The sequence below is a fragment of the Pan troglodytes genome, chromosome X (assembly GCF_028858775.2).
Source record: "Pan troglodytes isolate AG18354 chromosome X, NHGRI_mPanTro3-v2.0_pri, whole genome shotgun sequence".
NCBI classification, from domain to species: Eukaryota; Metazoa; Chordata; class Mammalia; order Primates; family Hominidae; genus Pan; species Pan troglodytes.
In genome coordinates, this window is record NC_072421.2 from 61897906 (window position 1) to 61920173 (window position 22268).

Here is a 22268-nt window from a genome sequence, read left to right on the forward strand (position 1 = left end):
GCAATACTATAGTACAATATCTCAAGCATGACATTGGCATTGATACAATCCACTTATCTTATTTAAATCTCCCCAGGTTTACTTGTACTTTTTTGTGTCTGTGTGCGTACATTTAATTCTATACAATTTTATTACATGTAGCTTGTGTATACCACCTTAGACAATATACAGAATAGTTCTATCCCAATTAGGATATTTCACATTGCCTTTTATAGCCATATCTACTTCCTTCCTACTTCCTTGCCATTCTTCCCACCTTGGTACCTAACCCCTGGAAACCTCTAATCTGTTCTTCATATCTATAATTTCAAAATTATATGAATGAAACCATACATGATATAAACATTTGGAATTAGGTTTTTCACTCAGCATGTCCTTGAAATTAATTCAAGTTGCTGTATGTATCAAGTTTGTTTATTTTTATTGCTAAATGTGATTTATAGTAGGTATGTAGCATAATTTGTTTAATTATTGACCGATTGAAGGACATGTGGGTTCTATTTACTATCTGTCTACTATGAATAAAGCTGCTATGAACATCTGTGTACAGGTCTTTATCATTGTCGTTTTATAGTAGAGTAGAGTGACTCCTTTAGCTTTACTATTTCATTTCAAGATTGTTTTAGCTATTTTAGTATCTGCACCTCTTTATATAAATTTTAGAACCAGCTTGTCTATGCCTACAAAAAACCTCTTTGAGATTTTGATAGAAATTGTGTTAAATCTATATATCAGTTTGGGGAGAATTGAGTGCTTTGTTATACTGAGTCTTCCAGTGTATGCACATGATATGTTTTTACATTTATTTAGGTCTTCTTTGATTTCTTTTATCAGCATTTCTGATTTTTCAGCATATGGATTGTATATTTTGTTAAGAATATACCTAAATATTTCAATTTCTGTGGTGCAAATGGCATTGGATTTTGATTTGGGTTTCCATGTATTTGGTTCTTCTTGTTCCATATGTTTGTTTCTTCTTAGAAATGCAATTGGTTCACATGCACATGTATGTTTATTGCAGCACTATTTGCAATAGAAAAGACATGGAACCAACACAGATGCCCATCAATGATAGACTGGATAAATAAAATGTGGTACATATACACCATGGAATACTATGCAGCCATAAAAAAGAGTGAGATCATGTCCTTTGCAGGGACATGGATGAAGCTCGAAGCCAAATCCTCAGCAAACTAACACAGGAGCAGAAAACCAAACACTGCAGATTCTCACTCATAAGTGGGAGTTAAACAGTGAGAACATATGGACACGGGGAGGGGGACAACACACACCGGGGCCTGCTGGGAGGTGGGGGGCAAGGGGAGGGAGAGAATGAGGACAAATATCTAATGCTTGTGGGGCTTCAAACCTAGATAATGGGTTGATAGGTGCAGCAAACCATCATGGCACATGTAACAAACCTGCATGTTCTGCACATGTATCCTGGAACTTAAAGTAAAATTAAATTAAATTTTAAAAAAAGAAATGCGATTTTTTTTGTGTGTGTTGATCTTGTATCCTAACTGAACTCCTTAGTCACAGGAAAGATTTTGTAGTTGTTGATTGTTTACTTTTGTTTTTGTTTTTTGGTAAGTTTATTGGGATTTTCTACATAGCCATTCATGCCATCTGCAAATGAGGGCAATTTTATTTTTCCTTTTCCAATCTGTATGCCTTATTTGTTTTATTTGCCTTAATACAATAGCCAGAACATACAAGACTATGTTGAATAAGAGCTGTGAGAGTGGACATGTGTGCCTTTTCCCAGTCTTAGAGAATTAGCATTCAGTCGTTCACAATTAGGTATGATGTTAATTGTACGTTTCAAAGATGCCCTTTATCAAGCTTATGAAATTCTCTTCATAGTTTTCTGAGTTTATCAGGAATGAATGTTAAATTTTGTTAAATGCTTTTTTCTCCATCAGCTGATGTGATCATTTCATTTTGCTTTCTTTAATCTCTTGACTGGTGGATTATGTTTGTTAGTTTCAAATGTTGAACCAGACTTGCATTCTTGGAATGATCCGCATTTGGTAATGACATATAACTCTTTTTTTATGCATTGTGGGATTCAGTTTGCTAATACTTTTGGTGAGGAATTTTGCATCTGACTTGATGAGAAATATTGGTTTGTAGTTTTCTTTTTTTGTTCTGTCTTTGGTTTTAGTATCAGAGTAATAATGACCTCATAAAATGAGTTGGGAAATGTTCTCTCCTTTTCTATTTCTGGAAGAAATTGTGTAAAATTGGTGTTAATTCTTCTTTACATTTTTGGTAGAATTGTCCAGTGAAACTGCCTGGACCCAGAGATTTCTTTTTCCGAAAACTTTAAATAATAAACTGCATTTCTTTAATGGGTATAGGATTATTCATATAACCTATTTCACCTCTTTTAAAGTTTTGATAGTTTGTGGTTTTTGAAAAATTGGTCGATTTTTTCTAAGTTGTTGAATTTATGATGGTAAAGTTATTCCTAGTATTCTTATTTGTAATTATTTTATTATGATTATATATATATACATATATACATACATATATATACACACACACATACATACATACACACAGACATATATATTACCGATTTAACCATTTATAAGTGTACAATTCAGTGACACTAACTACATTCACGGTGTTGTGCAAACACCATCATTATCCGTTTCCAGAGTTTTTTTCTAATCATCTCAAACAGAAACTTTGTACCCATTAAATAAAAATTCCCCATTCCCCCCTCCTTTCAGCATCTTATAAACTTCTGTCTCTATGAATTTGCCTATTCTAGGTACTTCATGTGAGTGGAATAATACAATAATTTGGTTGTGTGTGTGTGTGTGTGTGTAGCTTATTTCACATAGAATAATGCTTACAAGGTTCGTCCATGCTGCAGCCTATATCAGAACTTCATTCATTTTTAAGGCTGAATAGCGTTCCATTTTATGTATGTACCATATTTTGTTTATCCATTAATCCTTTGATGGACGCTCAGATTGTTTTTTCTTTTGGGCTATTATGAATGCTACTATGAACATTCACGTGTAAGTTTTTGTATGAACTTGTCTTCATACATTTCTCTTGTGTGTATACCTAGGAGTAGAACTGCAGGGTTATATAGTAGCTCTATAATTTTTTGAGGAAAAGAGACACACTGTTTTTCCATTACAGGTGCACCATTTTATATTCCCACCAGCAATCTATGAGAGTTCCAATTTCTTCATATCCTAGCCAATATTTGTCATTTTCCTTGTTTTTGATTATAGCCATCCCAGTAGGTGTGAGGTGGAATCTTGTGGTTTTGGTTTTCATTTCTCTAATTACTAACGATGTTGGCCTCTTTTAGTGTGCTTATTGGTCATTTATACATCTTCTTTGGAAATATGTCTATTCAAGTACTTTGCCTTTTTTTAAATTTTAGAACATACTCATGTTTATTAGCCGGTTTATACTTGAGAAAGCAAAGGCAGGTGCACAAAGAGCTGTTTGACAAAGTCTCAGATATCAAAAAATCATAGTATTTATCTGTCTGCCCTACTCAGAGGGCACTTACATCCACTTCTAGGTGACTGTCTTCTGGAATGCAACCATTTGGTTTATGACATTGCACTGTTGTTGTATTGCACACAGAGTGCAGGCCTGTGTGCATCTAGTATCAAAGAAGTGGTCCATTAAACACCAAAAGCACTAGTTCTAAATGTCAAACTTGAATGTTAGTAACTAGCAAATACTAATTACGTAATAGAATGGTCAGAAAAACAACAAGCTTTGAATACTTTGTAAACTACAGGCTCTTATAAAATATAGGCTCTTATGAGCTGCTTCCAACTTATTTCCTTCCTTTGCCAAAGCCTGTGCATTCATGCCAAATCAAGTACCTATAACACAACACTTATTGTGGTAAAAACAGATAACATAAAATTTACCATTTCAACCATTTTAAAGTATACAGTTCAGTAGTGTAAAGTATATTTACATGTTTGTGCAACAGATCTCCAGAACTTTTTCCCACTTGCAAAATTGAAACTCTGTATTCATTAAACAACTCTCCAACTCTCCTTTCCCCTAACCCCCGGAAAGCACTATTTTACTTTTTATTTCTATGAATTTGACTACTGTAAATATGTAATATAAGTGCAACCACGTGATATTTGTCTTTTCGTGACTGACTTATTTCACTTAGCAGATGTCCTCAAGGTTCATCAAAGTTTTCATTAGTAGTATGTATTAGTCCGTTCTCACATTGCTATAAAGAACTATGTGAGACTGGGTAATTTATAAAGAAAAAAGGTTTAATTGGCTCACAGTTCCACAGACTGTACAGGAAGCATGGTTGGGGAGGCCTCAGCAAGCTTACAATCATGTCAGAAGGCAAAAAGGAAGGAGTCACATCTTACATGTCCAGAGCATCAGGAAGAGAACAAAAGGGTAGGTGGTACACACTTTTAAACAACAAGATCTCATGAGAACTCACTCACTGTCATGGGAACAGAAAAAGGGAAATCTGCCCCATGATCCAATCACTTCCCACTAGGCCCCTCCTCCAACACTGGTGTATTAGTCAGGGTTATCTAGAGGGACAGAAGTAATTGAATATATAGAGAGAACTATATATATAGAACATATATATATATACACACATATATATGGAGAGAGAGAGAGAGATTATTATTAAGTATTAACTCACACAATCACAAGATTCACACAATAGGCTGTCTGCAGGTTAAGGAGCAAGGAAAGCCAGTCTGAGTTCCAAAACTGAAGAACTTGGAGTCTGATGTTTGAGGGCAGAAAACATCCAGCTTGGGAGGAAGATGTAGGCTGAGAAGCTAGGCCAGTTTCACATTTTCACGTTTTTCTGCCTGTTTTATATTTGCTGGCAGCTGATTAGATTGTGCCCACCAGATTAAGGGTAGGTCTGCCTTCCCCAGCCCACTGACTCAAATGTTAATCTCCTTTGTCAACACCCTCACACACACACCCAGGATCAATACTTTGAGTCCTTCAACCCAATCAAGTTGACACTCAGTATTAACCATCACAACTGGGGATTACAATTCAACATAAGATTTGGGTGGCGACAAAAATCCAAACCATATCATAGTATGTTACAGAATTTTCTTCCTTTTTAAAGATGAATAATATTCCATTGTATGTATATATCACATTTTGTTCATTCATCCATCACTGGATGCTTGGGTTGCTCCCACCTTTGGCTTTTGTTAATAATGATGCTACGAACGTTGGTCTACAAGCATCTATTTGAGCTCCTGCTTTCATTCAATTCTCTTTGGTATGTACCCAGAAGTGGGATTGCTGGATCATGTGGAAGCCCTATTTTTAAGTTTTTAGGAACTGCCATATTGTTTTCCATATCGGCTGCACCATTTTAAAATCCCATCAACAATCCACAAGGGTTCAGATTTCTCTACATCTTCGCCAACATTTGTTATATTCTGATTTTTATTTTATAGTAGCCATTCTAATGGGTGTAAGATAATATTTCATTGTGGGTTCAATCTGTATTTCCCTAATGATTAATGATATTGAGCATTTTTTCATGTGCTTTTTTGTCATTTGTATATTACCTTTGGAGAAATGTCTATTCAAGTTCTTTGCACATTTTAAATTTATTATTTGGTTTGATTCATTGTTGTTTTGTTGTAGGAGTTCTTTATTATTCTGGGTATTAACCCTTTATCAGATATATAATTTGTAAATGTTTTCTACCATTCCATAAGTTGCCTTTTCACTCTGTTGATATTAATTTTTGATGCACAAAAGTTTTTAAGTTTGATGTATTACCATTTGTCAATTTTTGCTTCTGTTGCCTGTGCATTTCATGTCATAGCCATGAAATCACTTCCAAATCCCATGTCACGAAGATTTGGTCTATGTTTTCTTCTAGGAGTTTTATATTTTGGGGTCTTACATTTAGGTCTTTAATCCATTTTGAGTTATTTTTTGTATATGATATAAGATAAGGGTTCTTTTGTATGTGAATGTCTATCAGGGGAAACCAGCCCCCAATATTTCAACATAAGTTCTTTTCTATTTTGCCTAAGTGTCAGCTGGTCTGAGAAATAAAGGGAAAGAGTACAAAAGAGAGAAATTTTAAAGCTGGGTGTCTGGGGGCGATATCACATGTTGGCAGGTTCCATGATGCCCCCTGAGCTGCAAAACCAGCAAGTTTTTATTAGCGATTTTCAAAGGGGAGGGAGTGTACGAACAGGGTGTGGGTCACAGAGATCACATGCTTCATAGGGCAACTAAAGATCATAAGGCAGAAGGTCAGGGCGAGATCACAAGGTCAGGGTGAAACTAGAATTACTAATGAAGTTCCGTGTCCCGCTGTGCATGCATTGTCATTGATAAACATCTTAACAGGGTTCAAGAGCAGAGAACCAGTCTGACTAGAATTCGCCAGGCTGGAATTTCCTAATCCTAGCAAGCCTGGGGGCGCTGCAGGAGGCCAGGGCGTGTTTCATGCCTTATCGGCGACTGCATAAGGCAGACACCCCTACAGCAGCCATTTTAGAGGCCTCCTCCTGGGAATGCATTCTTTTCCCAGGGCTGTTAATTATTAATATTCCTTACTGGGGAAATAATTCAGCGATATTTCTCTTACTCGTTTTTGGCAATAAGAGAAATATGGCTCTGTCCTGCTCGGCTCCAGGCAGTCAGACCCAATGGTTATCTCCCTTGTTCCCTGAACATCGCTGTTATCCTGTTCTTTTTTCAAGGTGCCCAGATTTCAGACTGTTCAAACACACATGCTTTATGAACAATTTGTGCAGTTAATGCAATCATCACAGGGTCCTGAGGAAACATACATCCTCAGTTTATGAAGATGATGGGATTAAGAGATTTAAGTAAAGACAGGCAAAGGAAATTATAAGAGTATTGATTGGGGAAGTGATAAATGTCTATGAAGTCCTCACAATTTATGTTCTTCTGTCACGGCTTCAGCAGGTCCCTCCGTTCTGGGTCCCTGACTTCCTACAACAAATATCCAGTTTTGCCAGAATCATTTTTTGAAAAGACTCTCCTTTTCCCCACTGAGTGGCCTTAGCATTTGTGGAAGATAATTTAACCATATATGTGAGGATTTATTTCTGGTATTTCTATTTTGTTTCATTGGTCTGCATGTCTGTTTTTATGCTAGTACTACATTGTTTTAATGCTAGTACTACATTGTTTTAATTACTATAGCTCTGTCTCGGACTTCCAGTACTGTTTTGAATAGAAATGGTGAGAATGAATATCTTTGTCTTATTCCTGACCTTACATGAAATGCTTTCAATCTTTAATCATTGAGTATGATGTTAGCTGTGTACTTTTCCCATTTTTAAATTAGGTTTTTGTCTATTTGTTGTCGAGTTTAGGAGTTCATATATCTGAGACAGTAGACCCTTATTAGATAAAAGTTGTCAAATATTTCCCACCATTTTGTGGGTTGTCTTTTCACTTAATTTGGTTCTCTTTCTACACTGCCATCCCAAGTTTCCATATCTGAGAATGTTTTTATCATTTCCTTGCTGGAATTACAGTGTTATCTCAAGTGTGGTTATTTGTTACTAAGGTCTTTCTTTGTGAGTGAAAAGAGCATGAGACACATCTAGTCAGCCATCTTGATAATGTCTCTTTTTCACTTTCTTAATAATGAGCTTTGATACATAAAAGTATTTAATTTTAATGAAGTTCAATTTATCTATTTACTGCTTTGTGGTTTGTGCTTCTTGTGTCCTCTACAAATGCATTGCTAAACCCAAGTACATGAAGATTTATATCTTTTTTTAACAATAGTTTCACAATTTTATCTATTATATCTGGGTCGTTGATCCATTTGAGTTAATTTTTGTATATGTTGTGGGGTAAAGATCCAACTTCGTTATTTTGCATATGCGAATTCAGTTTTTCTAGCATCATTTTTGAAGAGTTTTTTTTTTTTTTTTTTCACTCACTGAATATACCCGGAAGCTTTGTCAAAAAAAAAAAAAAAAAAAAAAAAAAAAAGGCCATAGGTGTGTTGGTTTGTTAGGACTCTCAGTTCTATGTCACTGGTCCATATGTCTATCACTATGTGAAAATCACACTTTTAAAAAATTTATACAAATTTATAGGGTACATGTGAAATTTTGTTACATATATACTGTGTGGTGATCAATTCAGGGTGTTTAGGGTTTCCATCAAGTGAGTATAATACAGTTTTGTTAACTGTACTCACCCTACTCTGCTATCAAATATTGGATATATTTCTTCAATCTAACTGTATGTTTGTACTCATTAACCCACTTCTCTTCAACCTCCTCAATTCTCCCATTCACCCTTCCCAGATATAGTTTGGATATTTGTCCCTTCCAATCTCAAGTTGAAATTTGATCTCCAGTGTTGGAGGAGGTTCCTCATGGGAGGTGTTTGAGTTATGGGGATGGAACCTTCATGAATGGCTTTGTTCCATCCCCACGGTAATGCCTGAGTTGTTACTCTATCAGTTCATGGGAGATCTGGTTGTTTAAAAGAGTATGACACTGTTCCCCACCCTCTCTTTCTTCCTCATCCCTGATCATGTGTTGCCTGCTCTGCTTCACCTTGCATCATGATTGGAAACTCCCTGAAACTTTCACTAGAAGCAGATGTTAGTGCCATGCTTTTTGTACAGCTTGCAGAACCAGGAACCCAATAAACCTACTTTTTAAAATAAATTACCTAGCCTCAGGTATAGTAATGCGAATGGACTAAGGCATCAGTATCTGTTATCTATCTTTTCACTCTCTACTTCCATGTAATCAAACTTTTTAGCTCCCACATATGAGTGAGAACATGTGATATTTGTATTTTTGTACCTGGCTTATTTCTTTTAAGATAATGACTGCTAGTTCCATCCATGCTTTGCTGCAAATGATATGACTTCATTCTCTCATATAGCTAAATAGTATTCCATTATGTACACATACCACATTTTCTTTATCCATTCATCCATTGATGGACATATTGATGGAGTGCAAGTATTATTTGATATATTTCTTTCCCTTTGAATAGATACACAGTAGTGGGATTGAATGGTAATTTTACTTTTATTTTTTGAGATGTCTCTCTACTTCTTTCCACAGCAGCTGTACTAATTTACATTCCCACCGACAGTGTATAAGAGTTCTGTTTTCTCTGCATCCTTGACAGCATATGATTTTTTTGTATTTTTAATAATAGCCATTCTGACTGGGGTAAAATAATATCTTATTGTGGTTTTGATTTGCATTTCTCTAATGATTAGTGATGTTGAGAATTTTTTATATACCTGTTGGATATATACCTGTTTATATATTCTTTTAAGAAATGTCTATTCATGTTCTTTGCCCAGTTTTATTCTGCATGTGGCTTTGCAATTTTTCTAGCAACTTTTATTAACGAGGGTGTCTTTCCCTCAGTGTAAGTTCTTGTTTACTTGGTTGAAGATCAGTTGGCTGCAAATATGTGGTTTTATTTCTGGGTTCTCTATTCTGTTCCATTGGTCTATGTGACTGTTTTTAAACCAATACCATGCTGTTTTGGTTACCATAGCTGTGTAATATATTTTCAAGTTTAGTAGTGTGATACCTCCTGCTTTGTTATTTTTGCACATGATTGCTTTGGCTATTTGGGCCCTTTTTTGCTGCTATAAGAATATTGGGATTGATTTTTTTCCATTTCTGTGAAGAATGTCATTGATATTTTGATAGGGACTATATTGAATCTGTAGATTGCTTTGGGTAGTATAATTATTTTAACAATATTTACTCTTATTCATGAGCATGGGATGATCTTTTCACTAGTTGGTGTCCTCTTCCGTTTTGCTTCATTGGTATTTTGTAGTTTCCTTGAAGAGGTCCTTTACCTCCTTGGTTACATTTATTCCTAGGTATTTTTTTGTAGCTAGTATAAATAGGATTTTCTTCTTGATTTATTTTTTCAGCTAATTCATAATAGGTATATAGATACACTGCTGATTTTTGTATGTTGATTTTGTATTCTGCAACTTTACTGAGTTTATCAGTTCTAAGAATTCTTTGGTAAACTCTTTAAGGTTTTCTAAATATAAAGTCATGTCATCTGAAAAGAGGAAATTTTTGACTTCATCTTTTCCAGTTCAAATGCCTTTTATTTCTTTCTCTTGCCTCATTGCTCTGCCTAGAATTTCCAGTGCTATGTTAAGTGAGAGCAGTAAAAGTTGGTATCCTTGTATTATTCTAGTTTTTATAGGAAATATTTTTAGCTTTTCCCCATCTGGTGTGATGTTAGCTGTGGATTTTTCATATATGCCTTCATTATGTTAGGGTATGCTCCTGCTATGCCTACATTGTTGAGAGTTTTTATCATGTAGGAATGATGAATTTTATCAAATGCTTTTTTCTGTACCTGATGAGATAATCATATGGCTTTTGTTCTTAATTGTGTTGATGTGTTTTATCATGTTTACTGATTTGTGTATGTTGAACCATCCTTTCATCCCTGGATTAAATCCCAATTGATAATGATGTATTATCTTTTTCTTGTCCTGTTGGATTCAGTTTGCTCTTTTGTTGAGAATTTTTCCAGCTATGTTCATCAGGAATATTGGCCTATAGTTTTCTTTTTCTGTTGTATCTTTATCTGGTTTTGGTATCAAGGTAATGCTGGCCCTGTAGAATGAGTTAGGGAGAATGTCCTCTTCAACAACCTTTGCAACAGTTTGAAGAAAACTGGTGTTAGTTTTTCTTTATATGTTTGGTAGAAATAGGCAGTGAAGCCACCCAGTACTGGGTTTTCTTTGTTGGGAGACTTTTAGTTACTGAATAAATCTGGTTACTCATTATTGGTCTGTTCAGGTTTTCTATTTCTTCATGATTCAGTCTTGGTAGGTTGTATGTGGCTAGGACTTCATCCATTGCTTTTAGGTTATCCAATTTTTGGCATATAATTATTCATAATAGTCTCTTATAATCTTGTTTTATATGTGATACTAATGTCTTCTCTTTCATTTATGATTATTTTAACTTTTATTTTAGGTTCAGGGGTACATGGGCAGGTTTGTGATTAGCAATGTTGAGCACTTTTTCATAAGCTTATTGGCTGTGTGTATATCTTTTTTTGAAAAGTGCCCATGACCTTTGCTACTTTTTAATGTTTTTTTTAACTTGTAAATTTGTTTAAGTTTCTTGTAGATTCTGGATATTAGACCTTAGTTAGATGCATAGTTTGCAAATATTTTCTCCCATTCTGCAGGTTGTCAATTTACTATGTTGATAGTTTCTTTAGCTGGGCAGAAGCTCTTTAGTTAGATCCCATTTGTCAATTTTTGTTTTTGTTGCTATTGCTTTTGGCATGTTCATCATGAATTCTTTACAAGACCTTATGTCCAGAATGTTATTTCCTAGGTTGTCTTCCAAGATTTTTATAGTCTTAAGTTTTATATGTAAGTGTTTAATCCATTTTGAGTTGATTTTTGTATATGGTGTATGGAAGGCATCCCGTTGCAGTCTTCTGCATATGGCCGGCCAGTTATCCTAGCACTGTTTGTTGAACAGGAACTCCTTTTCCCATTACCTGTTTTTGTCAACTTTGCCGAAGATTATATGGTTGTAGGTCTGCAGCATTATTTTGGGGTTCTCTATTCTGTTCCAGTTTTCCATGTCTGTTTTGTTTTTTCTAATATGCTGTTTTGTGTTTTGGTTAGTGTAGCCTTGTAGTATAGTTTGAAATTGGGTAACGTGATACCTCCAGCTTTGGTTTTGTTTGTTGTTGTTGTTTTGTTTGTTTGTTTTTGCTTAGGATTGCCTTAGGTATTTGGGCTCTCTTTTGGTATAAACTTCAAAATAGTTTTTCTAATTCTGTGAAGAATTTCGTTGGTAGTTTGATAGAAATAGCATTGAATCTGCAAATTGCTTTGGGAAGTATGGACATTTTAAAGATATTGACTCATCCTGTCTGTGAACATGGATGGAATGTTTTTCCATTTGTTTGTCTCATCTCTGATTTCTTTGAGCAGTGTTTTATAATTATCATTGTATAGTTCTTTCACCTCCCTGGTTAGCTGTATTCCAAGATATTTTATTCTTTTTGTGGCTATTGTGAATGAGATTGCATTCTTGATTTGGCTCTCAGCTTGGATGTTGTTGGTGTATAGGAATGCTACTTATTTTTCTATGTTAATTTTGTATCCTGAAACTTTGCTGAAATTGTATATCAGATCAAGTTGTTTGTCAGCTTAAGCAGCTTTTGGGCAGAGACTATGGGATAGCATTATATCTAGCATTATATTCTAGGTATAGCATTATATTATCTGCAAACAGAGATTGTTTGATTTCCTCTCTATTTGGATGCCTTTTATTCCTTTCTCTTGCCTGATTTCTCTGTCTAGTACTTCCAGTACTATGTTGAATAGGAATGGTGATAGTGGACATCCTTGTCTTGTTCCAGTTCTCAAGTGGAATTATTCCAAGTTCTGCCCATTCAGTATGATTTTGGCTACTGCTATGTCATAGATGGCTTTTATTGATTTGAGGTATGTTCCTTGAATGCCTACTTCCTTGGGGTTTTTAACATGAAATCATACTGCATTTTATCAAAAGTCTTTTCTTCATTTAGTGAGATAATTATGTGGCTTTAAAAATAGATCTATTTATGTAATTAGTCACATTTATTCATTTGTATATCTTGAATCAACCTTGGATCTCAGGGATAGAGCCTACTTGATTGTGGTAGATTACCTTTTTGATGTGCTCCTTGATTCAGTTTGGTAGTATTTTGTTGAGGATTTTTGCATATATGTTCATCAAGGACATTGGCCTAAAGTTTTTTTTGTTGTTGTTGTTGTTGTGTCTCTGCCAGGTTTTGCAGTCAGAATAATGCTGGCTTCAAAGAATGAGTTAGGAAGGAATCACACTTCCTCAACTTTTTGGAACAGTTTCAGTAAGAATGCTGGTACCAGCTCTTCTTTATACACTTGGTAGAATACAGCTGCGAATCTGCCTGGTCCTGGATGGCAGGCTTTTTATTACTGATTCAGTTTTAGAATCCATTATTGGCCTGTTCAGGGATTCAATTTCTTCACGGTTCAATCTTGAGAAGCTGTATTTTTTTCAGACATTTATCCATTTTGTCTAGGTTTTCTAGTTTGTTTACATAGAGGTGTTTGTGGCAGCCTTTGAGGATTTTTGTATTTCTCTGGGGTTGGTGGTAATGTGCCCTTTGTCATTTCTGATTATGTTTATTTGTCTAGTTATCAGTCCATCAATCTTATTTATTCTTTTAATGAACCAATTCATAGATTCGTTGATTTTTTTTTTTTTTTTTTTTTGCATCTCAGTATCCTTCCCTTCTGCTCTGATTTTGGCTATTTCTTATCTTCTTCTATCTTTGGATTTAGCTTGTTTTTGTAGTTTCTCGAGGTGTGATGTTGGGTTGTTAATTTGAGATGTTTCTACCTTTTTCATGTGGGTGTTTAGTGCTATAAACTTCCTTCTTAACACTGCTTTAGCTGTGTCCCCAAATTGAACAAAACTAAAGAAGTGTTAAGAAGGAATGTTGTATCTTTGTTCTTAGCGGTTTCAAAGAAGTTGTTAATTTCTGCCCTAATTTCATTATTTACCCAAAAGTCATTCAGGAGCAGGTTGGTTAATTTCCATGTAATTGTATAGTTTTGAGTGATTTTCTTAGTATTGGTTTCTATTTTTATTGTGCTGTGGTCCAAGAGTGTGTTTGGTAAGATACTGGGGTTTTTTGAATTTGCTGAGGATTGTTTTATGGCTGATTGTGTGGTTGACTTTAGAGTATGTGCCATGTGCTTCTGAGAAGAACGTATATTCTGTTGTTTTTTGGGGAAGATTTCTGTAGATGTCTGTTAGGCCCATTTGGTCAAGCGTCGAGTTCAGGTCACAAATATCTTTGTTAATTTTCTGCCTTGATGACCTGTCTAATATTGTCAGTGGGTTGTTGAAGTCTCCTACTATTATTGTGTGGTTATCTAAGTCTCTTCATAGGTCTCTAAGAACTTGCTTTATGAATCTGGGTGCTCCTGTGTTGGGTGTGTATATATTTATGAAGGGTGGGTCTTCTTGTTAAATTGAACCCTTTACCATTATGTAATGCCCTTCTTTTTTTTTTTTTACCATTGTTGGTTTAAGTCTGTTTTGACTAAAAGTAGAATAGCAACCCCTACTTCTTTCTGTTTTCTTAGTAGATTTTTCTTCATCCCTTTACTTTGAGCCTATGGGTGTCATTGCAGGTGGATGGGTGTCTTGAAGACAGCATACTGTTGGTCTTGCCTTCTTTATCCAACTTGTCACTCTGTGCCTTTTAATTAAAGCACTTATCCTGTTTACATTCAACGTTAATATTGATATGTGTGGATTTGGTCCTGCCATCAAGTTGTTAGCTGGTTATTATACAGACTTGATTGTGTGGTCACTTCTTAGTGTCATAGACCAAGTACATGGTCTATGCATTTAAGTGTGTTTTTGTGGTGGCTGGTAACAGTCTTACCTTTCCATATTTAGTACTCCCTTCAGGGCCTCTTGTAAGGCAAGTCTGGAGCTAACAAATTCCCATAGAATTTGCTTGTCTGAGAAGGATCCTATTTCTCCTTTGCTTATGAAGCTTAGTATGGCTGGATACGATATTCTTGATTGAAATTTCTTTTCATTAAAGATGCTGTATATAGGCACTAATTCTCTTCTGACTTATAGGGTTTTTGCTGAAATGTCCTTTGTTTTCCTAACGGGGTTCCCTTTGTAAGTGACCTGTCCCTTCTCTTTGGATGCCTTTAATATGTTTTCTTTAATTTTGACCTTGGAAAATCTATGTGTCTTGGGGATGGTCATCTTGTATAGTATCTTGAAGGGCTCTCTGCATTTTCTGAATTTGAATGTTGGCCTCTGTAGCAATGTTGGGTAAATTTTCTTGAATGATATCCTTAAATGTGTTGCCCACATTGCTTGCTATTTCTTCCTCTCTCCCAGGGACACCAATGATTCATAGATTTGGTGTCTACATAATACCATATTTCTCAGAGCTTTCGTTCATTCTTGTGTTTACTTTTTATTGTGGTGGTTGTTGTCTGAGTTATTTTGTAGAACCAGTCTTCAAGCTCTGAGATTTGTTCCTCAGCTTGATCTGTTCTTGCTGTTAATACTTGCAATTGTATTCTGAAATTCTTGGAGTTTTTCAGCTCTATCAGATCAATTTCGTTGTTTCTTAAAATGGCCATTTTGTTTTTTATCTCCTGTATCATTTTATTGTATTCCTTAGATTCCTTGAATTGGGGTTCCACTTTATTCTGAATGTTGATGATCTTCATTCCTCTCCATATTCTGAATTCTATTTTTGTCATTTCAGCCTTGTTAGGAACCACTGCTGTGGAACTGGTGCAGTCATTTGGAGGTAAGACACTCTGGGTTTTTGAGTTGCCACAGTTTTTGCACTGGTTATTTATTATCTGTGTAGACTAATGTTTTTTTGATCTTTGAAGCTGCTGTCCTTTTGGTGTTTTTGCTGTTATCTTCTTTGATGCCCTTGAGAGTTTGATTGTGGTATAAGGTCGGTTTGACTGTCTTCATTTCTGGAAGATTTTCTGGGGCTCAGGCTCAGCTCAGCACTCCTGATTTGCATGCTCTGACTCTGAGGGGCAGGTACCAGGCTCCTGGCTTTCTTCTCCAGCTCCTTGCAGTTAGAAGCCTGCTGTGCTGGAGGGGCTGAGGTGTTCCCACCCCAATGGCCACAACACTCTAAAGGCTGGTGCCAACCAAACCACTTCATTGGAGCAGTGACAGCACAAGCTGTGGCTGCTTGAATGTGCCAGCAGCTGTGGCAGCATGGTGGAGTGCATGTACATTGGCTGGGGTGGGATGCTGGCAGAAGCGAGGTTGAAGCATTCCTGTGCATACTCCTGCTGGCAGTGGGCCACAGGCAGGGGAAAGGTTGCCAGTGCCTGTGCTTGCACTTATGCTGGTGGCAGTGGCAGTGGGGCACTGGTGGATGTGGGGCTGCTGGCCTCCATGTGTACATTTGCACTGTTGGCAGTGTCAGGGTATGGGGCTGCCAGCATTCAGCACTTATTCATACCAGCTGTGGTGGCAGCATGGGAGAGTTGTGATCGCCAGTGTGTGTGCACATTCACATGAAATTGTTGCACAGCTGAATGCTGAAACATTAGTGGTGGTGGTGGGGCAATGGGTTGCACTCACACTGGCAGCAGTGGTGGGGTGCATGCACACTTCCACACTGGCAGAGGAAAGGAGGTGACATCCACTTGCACATATGTGCCAGCAAAGCAGTTGCAGGGTGGCCATGAGCGAGAGTGTGCTGGCAAAGTGGTGTGGGGAAGGCTGTAATGGGGAGGGTGTGTGGGGGGGCTGGTGTACTCTGTCAGTGGATGCTCTGCTGGGGCCCTCTCGTGGTGAGGCACGGTCTGCTGGTGAAGGAGATATAATGAGGGTCCCCAGGAAGCACCCTGGTTGGGCATCCAAGGCTGCACTGCCAGCAGGCGCAGTCAGCCTAGGGTCCTGGGAGACGGCAACAGACAGGTGGGCACTCAGATTGAACTGGCCTCATTCCACAAGCAAGATAGCCCTGTTCTGTCCAGGTCTGACATTGATCCTATGGCCAAAGTATCCTAGAAAAGCATGGGAAGCCTTGGAGGATGGGCATCCCTGGCATTGCTCCCATGCAGATATTCCCACACCAAATCCTTTGGGCTCTGTGCAAGCTGGAGACCAGGTCCTAGCACCTGTCTAAGAAGTACTCCCTGCCAGCTCAAGTGTCCATGGGGGTCATGGCATTTCCTGCTGCCCAGATTTCAGAGGTCCATGACAGGAGCAGGCTGCTTCTTGCCTGTTCCCCCCATTGCTCATCCCCATAAGGAATGAGTCCCAGTGCTTTGTATTCCCTTGCAGGGTTTCCAGATACCCCCCTCCCCTACCCGTTCAGCCCAGCATCTACTCCTTCCCTCCATCTACTCTTAATGCCTTCCCTCTGAAGATCTGCTTGGAATTTGCCAGTCTTCCTGATGTTCCAGTCTCTCAGTGGTAGAGGTTCCTACTGGCTGTGTCTAGTTGGCCATCTTTGGCCTATCACTGTCAATCTTGAAGGACAGTTTTGCCAGATATAGAATTCTCAATTTTCAGGGTACTTTTTTTTCTTTCAGCACTTTAAATGTATGAATTTTCTGTCTTCTGGTCTTGAAGGTTTCTGCTGAGAAACAAACTGATGATCTTATTGAGAATACCTTGTATGTGATGAATTGCTTTTCTCTTCCTCTTTTCAAGATTTTTCTCATCCAACAATTTGATAATAATGTCATTGTCTTGGTGTGAGTCTCTTTGGCTAAATCCTACTTGGAGTTTGTTGAACTTCTTATATTTACATATTCATTTCTTTCCTCAAATTTGGGAGGGCTTTGGACATTATTTCTTCAAATAATCTCCTTGACCCTTTTCCTTTCTCTTCTTCTGGAAATTTTATAAGGTGTTTTATTTATTTATTTACTTTTGTCTCCTTCATGGTGTCTCATTAATCCATTAGACTCTGTTCACTTTTCTTCATTCTTTTAAAATTTTTGCTCCTCAGATTTGACAACTTTAAATGACCTGTCTCCAAGTTCTCTGATTCTTTCTTCTGTCTATTAGAGTCTGATGTTGAACCACTCTAGCAAGTATTTCAATGCAGTTTTTGTATTTTTTAGCCCACAATTAAAAAAAATAATTTCTACCTTTCAGTGATTTTTAAAATTTTGCTCACATACTGTTTTCTTTTTTTTTTAAAAAATTTATTATTATTATACTTTAAGTTTTAGGGTACATGTGCACAATGTGCAGGTTTGTTACATATGTATACATGTGCCATGTTGGTGTGCTGCACCCATTAACTCGTCATTTAGCATTAGGTATATCTCCTAATGCTATCCCTCTGCCCCCCGTCCCACCCCACAACAGTCCCCGGAGTGTGATGTTCCCCTTCCTGTGTCCATGTGTTCTCATTGTTCAATTCCCACCTATGAGTGAGAACATGCGGTGTTTGGTTTTTTGTCCTGGCGATAGTTTGCTGAGAATGAGTTCTTTTCACATATTTAAGGAAGTGTGTTAAAGTCTTTATCTAGTACATTTGATGCCTAATGTCTCTTTTTGGATGATTTCTGTAGATTTACTTTGTTTCTATAAATAGACTATGCTTTTGTGTTTTTTTCTATGACTTGCTATATATTTTTCGAAAATTAGGCATTTGAAAAAAAAAAATCCCAGCCACTTTTTCCAGTCTTTGCAGAATGGCTCCTTGCAGGGATAGGCTTTTATTACTTAGCAGGGTACATTTTTGTCCTTGGGATTGGCCCAGGCAATCCCAGCCTTTGCAGGCCTTTTCTCAGCCTGTATTTCCCCTGAGCTCTTTTTCTCCAATTTCTCCACATATAATCAAATTTTATGTGTCTTAGTTTCCCTACGAGTCTCACTGCTGCTTCTTTTTGGGGACATGGCAGTTAAATTGTATTCCCCTACCAATAATCTCCTGCCCTTGGGGTCTGTGGGTCTATAGTCCCCCTGCGGTTTTCATGAGCTGTACTCACTGCTTCTCGTGACTTTTCTTAGCTTGAGATCTGGGCCGTATCAATTTTGGCCATCTAAGCTCCATTTTAGGTGACAGAAATCAATCCGTCAGGTTGCCCTCAGACAGGTTAGAACATGGAAAATTAGGTCTACTCTTCTCTCTCTGGTTTGAAGGAGAGCTGGGGACTGAGCCACCTCTTCCCCAAAAGCATGTAACACCAGCAAGGTGTGGGTCAAAGGCAAGTAACAATGTCATGAAATTTCCTAGCTTTTTGAATGTGACTTTTTCTTCATTGGGCATTTGCTTGGTTTCTATTGATCTCTGACTGATTTCCAGAACTCCTATAGAGTTATATAGTTTTTAGTAGTTTCTTTTTAATGTGTTTTATAGGGGAAAGATGGCTTGAATCTTCCTAGCTCACCATTCTTCTTTAAGTTTTTAACTTTTGAAGGATAATTTCACTGGACACAAATTTCTAGATTGGGGCTTTTCTACCTTTGATGCTTTAAATTTTTGCTTCACTACCTTCCTTCTGGCATGGCTCTGAGAAGTCCAATGTAATTCTTATCCTTGCTACTCTAAATTTAAGTTTTCTTCCCCCTCTAAAGCTCCTTTCAAGATTTTTTCTTTGTCTTTGATTTTCTGCAGTTTGAATATGATATGCCTAGGTATGGAGTTTTGGGTATTTATTCTTCTTGGAGTTCTTTGAGCTTCCTAGATCTGTGGTTTGGTGTCTATAATTACCTTTGGGAAATTCTCAGTCATTATTGCTTCAAATTTTTCTTCTCTTCATTTTTCTCTTTCTCCTTCTTCTGGTATTGTCATTACATCTTTATGTAATGTTATGCTACACTACATAAAGTTATGTTACACCTTTTCTAATTGTCCCACATTTCTTGGATATTGTTATGTCTTTCCATTTTTTTTCTTGTTGCATTTCAGCTTAGGAGGGTTCTATTAACATTTCTTTAAACTCACGGATTTTCTTTTTCCTTGGCCATGCTCAGCCTAATAGTCTATTGGTGAGCCCATCAAAGCCATTCTTCATTTCTATTACATTTGATTTGTAGCATTTAGTTTTCATTCTTTTTTTTATTATTATACTTTAAGTTTTAGGGTACATGTGCACAATATGCAGGTTAGTTACATATGTATACATGTGACATGCTGGTGCGCTGCACCCACTAACTCATCATCTAGCATTAGGTGTATCTCCCAATGCTATCCCTCCCCTCTGCCCCCACCCCACAACAGTCCCCAGAGTGTGATGTTCCCCTTCCTGTGTCCATGTTTTCTCATTGTTCAATTCCCACCTATGAGTAAGAATATGCGGTGTTTGGTTTTTTGTTCTTGCGATAGTTTACTGAGAATGATGATTTCCAATTTCATCCATGTCCCTACAAAGGACATGAACTCATCATTTTTTATGGCTGAATAGTATTCCAGGGTGTATATGTGCCACATTTTCTTAATCCAGTCTATCATTGTTGGACATTTGGCTTGGTTCCAAGTCTTTGCTATTGTGAATAGTGCCACAATAAACATACGTGTGCATGTGTCTTCATAGCGGCATGATTTATAGTCCTTTGGGTCTATACCCAGTAATGGGATGGCTGGGTCAAATGGTATTTCTAGTTCTAGATCCCTGAGGAATCACCACACTGACTTCCACAATGGTTGAACTAGTTTACAGTCCCACCAACAGTGTAAAAGTGTTCCGATTTCTCCACATCCTCTCCAGCATGTGTTGTTTCCTGACTTTTTAATGATCGCCATTCTAACTGGTGTGAGATGATATCTCATTGTGGTTTTGATTTGCATTTCTCTGATGGCCAGTGATGGTGAGCATTTTTTCATGTGTTTTTTGGCTGCATAAATGTCTTCTTTTGAGAAGTGTCTGCTCATGTCCTTTGCCCACTTTTTGATGGGGTTGTTTGTTTTTTTCTTGTAAATTTGTTTGAGTTCATTGTAGATTCTGGATATTAGCCCTTTGTCAGATGAGTAGGTTGCGAAAATTTTCTCCCATTTTGTGGGTTGCCTGTTCACTCTGATGGTAGTTTCTTTTGCTGTGCAGAAGCTCTTTAGTTTAATTAGATCTCATTTGTCAATTTTGGCTTTTGTTGCCATTGCTTTTGGTGTTTTAGACATGAAGTCCTTGCCCATGCCTGTGTCCTGAATGGTAATGCCTAGGTTTTCTTCTAGGGTTTTTATGGTTTTAGGTCTAACGTTTAAGTCTTTAATCCATCTTGAATTGATTTTTGTATAAGGTGTAAGGAAGGGATCCAGTTTCAGCTTTCTACATATGGCTAGCCAGTTTTCCCAGCACCATTTATTAAATAGGGAATCCTTTCCCCATTGCTTGTTTTTGTCAGGTTTGTCAAAGATCAGATAGTTGTAGATATGCGGCATTATTTCTGAGGGCTCTGTTCTGTTCCATTGATCTATATCTCTGTTTTGGTACCAGCACCATGCTGTTTTGGTTACTGTAGCCTTGTGGTATAGTTTGAAGTCAGGTAGCATGATGCCTCCAGCTTTGTTCTTTTGGCTTAGGATTGACTTGGAGATGCGGGCTCTTTTTTGGTTCCATATGAACTTGAAAATAGTTTTTTCCAATTCTGTGAAGAAAGTCATTGGTAGCTTGATGGGAATGGCATTGAATCTATAAATTACCTTGGGCAGTATGGCCATTTTCACGATATTGATTCTTCCTACCCATGAGCATGGAATGTTCTTCCATTTGTTTGTATCCTCTTTTATTTCATTGAGCAGTGGTTTGTAGTTCTCCTTGAAGAGGTACTTCACATTCGTTTTCATTCTTATGTTCTTGCACACTGTCCATTTTCTTCTTTGGTCCCCTAAGTATATTAATCATAATTCTTCTAAATTCTTTCAGATATATTACCCTGTTATTATGCAGGAGCCTAACTGATGTGGTGGTAAGATATGGAGGGAATGGAGATGTTCTATTGTCCCATGATTGGGTCACAGTGTTTTAGTGGGCTTATGCCCCAGGGCTGTGAATTTCAGGAATGTTTTTTATACTTCTCCACCTGCTGTGTTGAGACAGAAAGGCTAAGTATTTTCCTCCCCCACATGTGGAAGGCTAGAGAGGACTGGAGGTGGGTATTACTCTTCTCCCAGTTCAATTAGACTGTGGCAAAACTCAAGCCAGTTACGTTCCAGTGAAGTAGTTTGATGTCAGGCCTTCTTAAGAACAGAAACCTTGGTGTATTTCAAAATGGTTACTTTCAAAATGGAATTTTCTTTTCCACTGTGAGAATCTGGTAGTGCTCTTGGTGAAGATGCTCACAAAACAATGGAGTCATCCCTAAGATGGTCTCCTGGAGGGTTTCTTTGTTTTTTGCTGTTGTTGTTTTAATTCTTAAATTTGTCCACACTGAGCCTCCAATAATTGTTCAATTTAAGTTTTCCATACTCTTGTACTGATTCCTGTTGGAGCGTTCTGCTCATGGATTTCTGCTCTGTTTGGTAAATTGTGGTTCTTCTGTATTTACCTGTCTGTCTCTAATTTTGAGGGTAGCAGTTTGTCCTGTGAACTCTGACAGATTTAAGAAAAGTTGTTAATTTTTAGACTGTTAGCTCTTTTCTTGTTATTTGGATGGGAGTGATGAGTTCCAAGCTCTTTACATGCTAGACTGGACAGAGGAAGGTTTATGGTGTGTTTTTAAATTTTCTTTGAGACTTCCTATTTGTCCCATGGACTA

The 22268-nt window shown here is 37.3% G+C and overlaps 1 protein-coding gene across 1 annotated transcript in view; it reads left to right on the forward strand.

Annotated features, from left to right (window-relative positions):
• The window catches only part of LOC107971125 (uncharacterized), a 178804-nt gene that overhangs the window by 26690 nt on the left and 129846 nt on the right, over positions 1–22268 (forward strand). The window contains exon 3 of the mRNA XM_063804944.1: positions 15343–15387. Within this exon, the coding sequence (XP_063661014.1) occupies positions 15343–15387 (45 nt within the window). The remainder of the gene's footprint in view (positions 1–15342; positions 15388–22268) is intronic.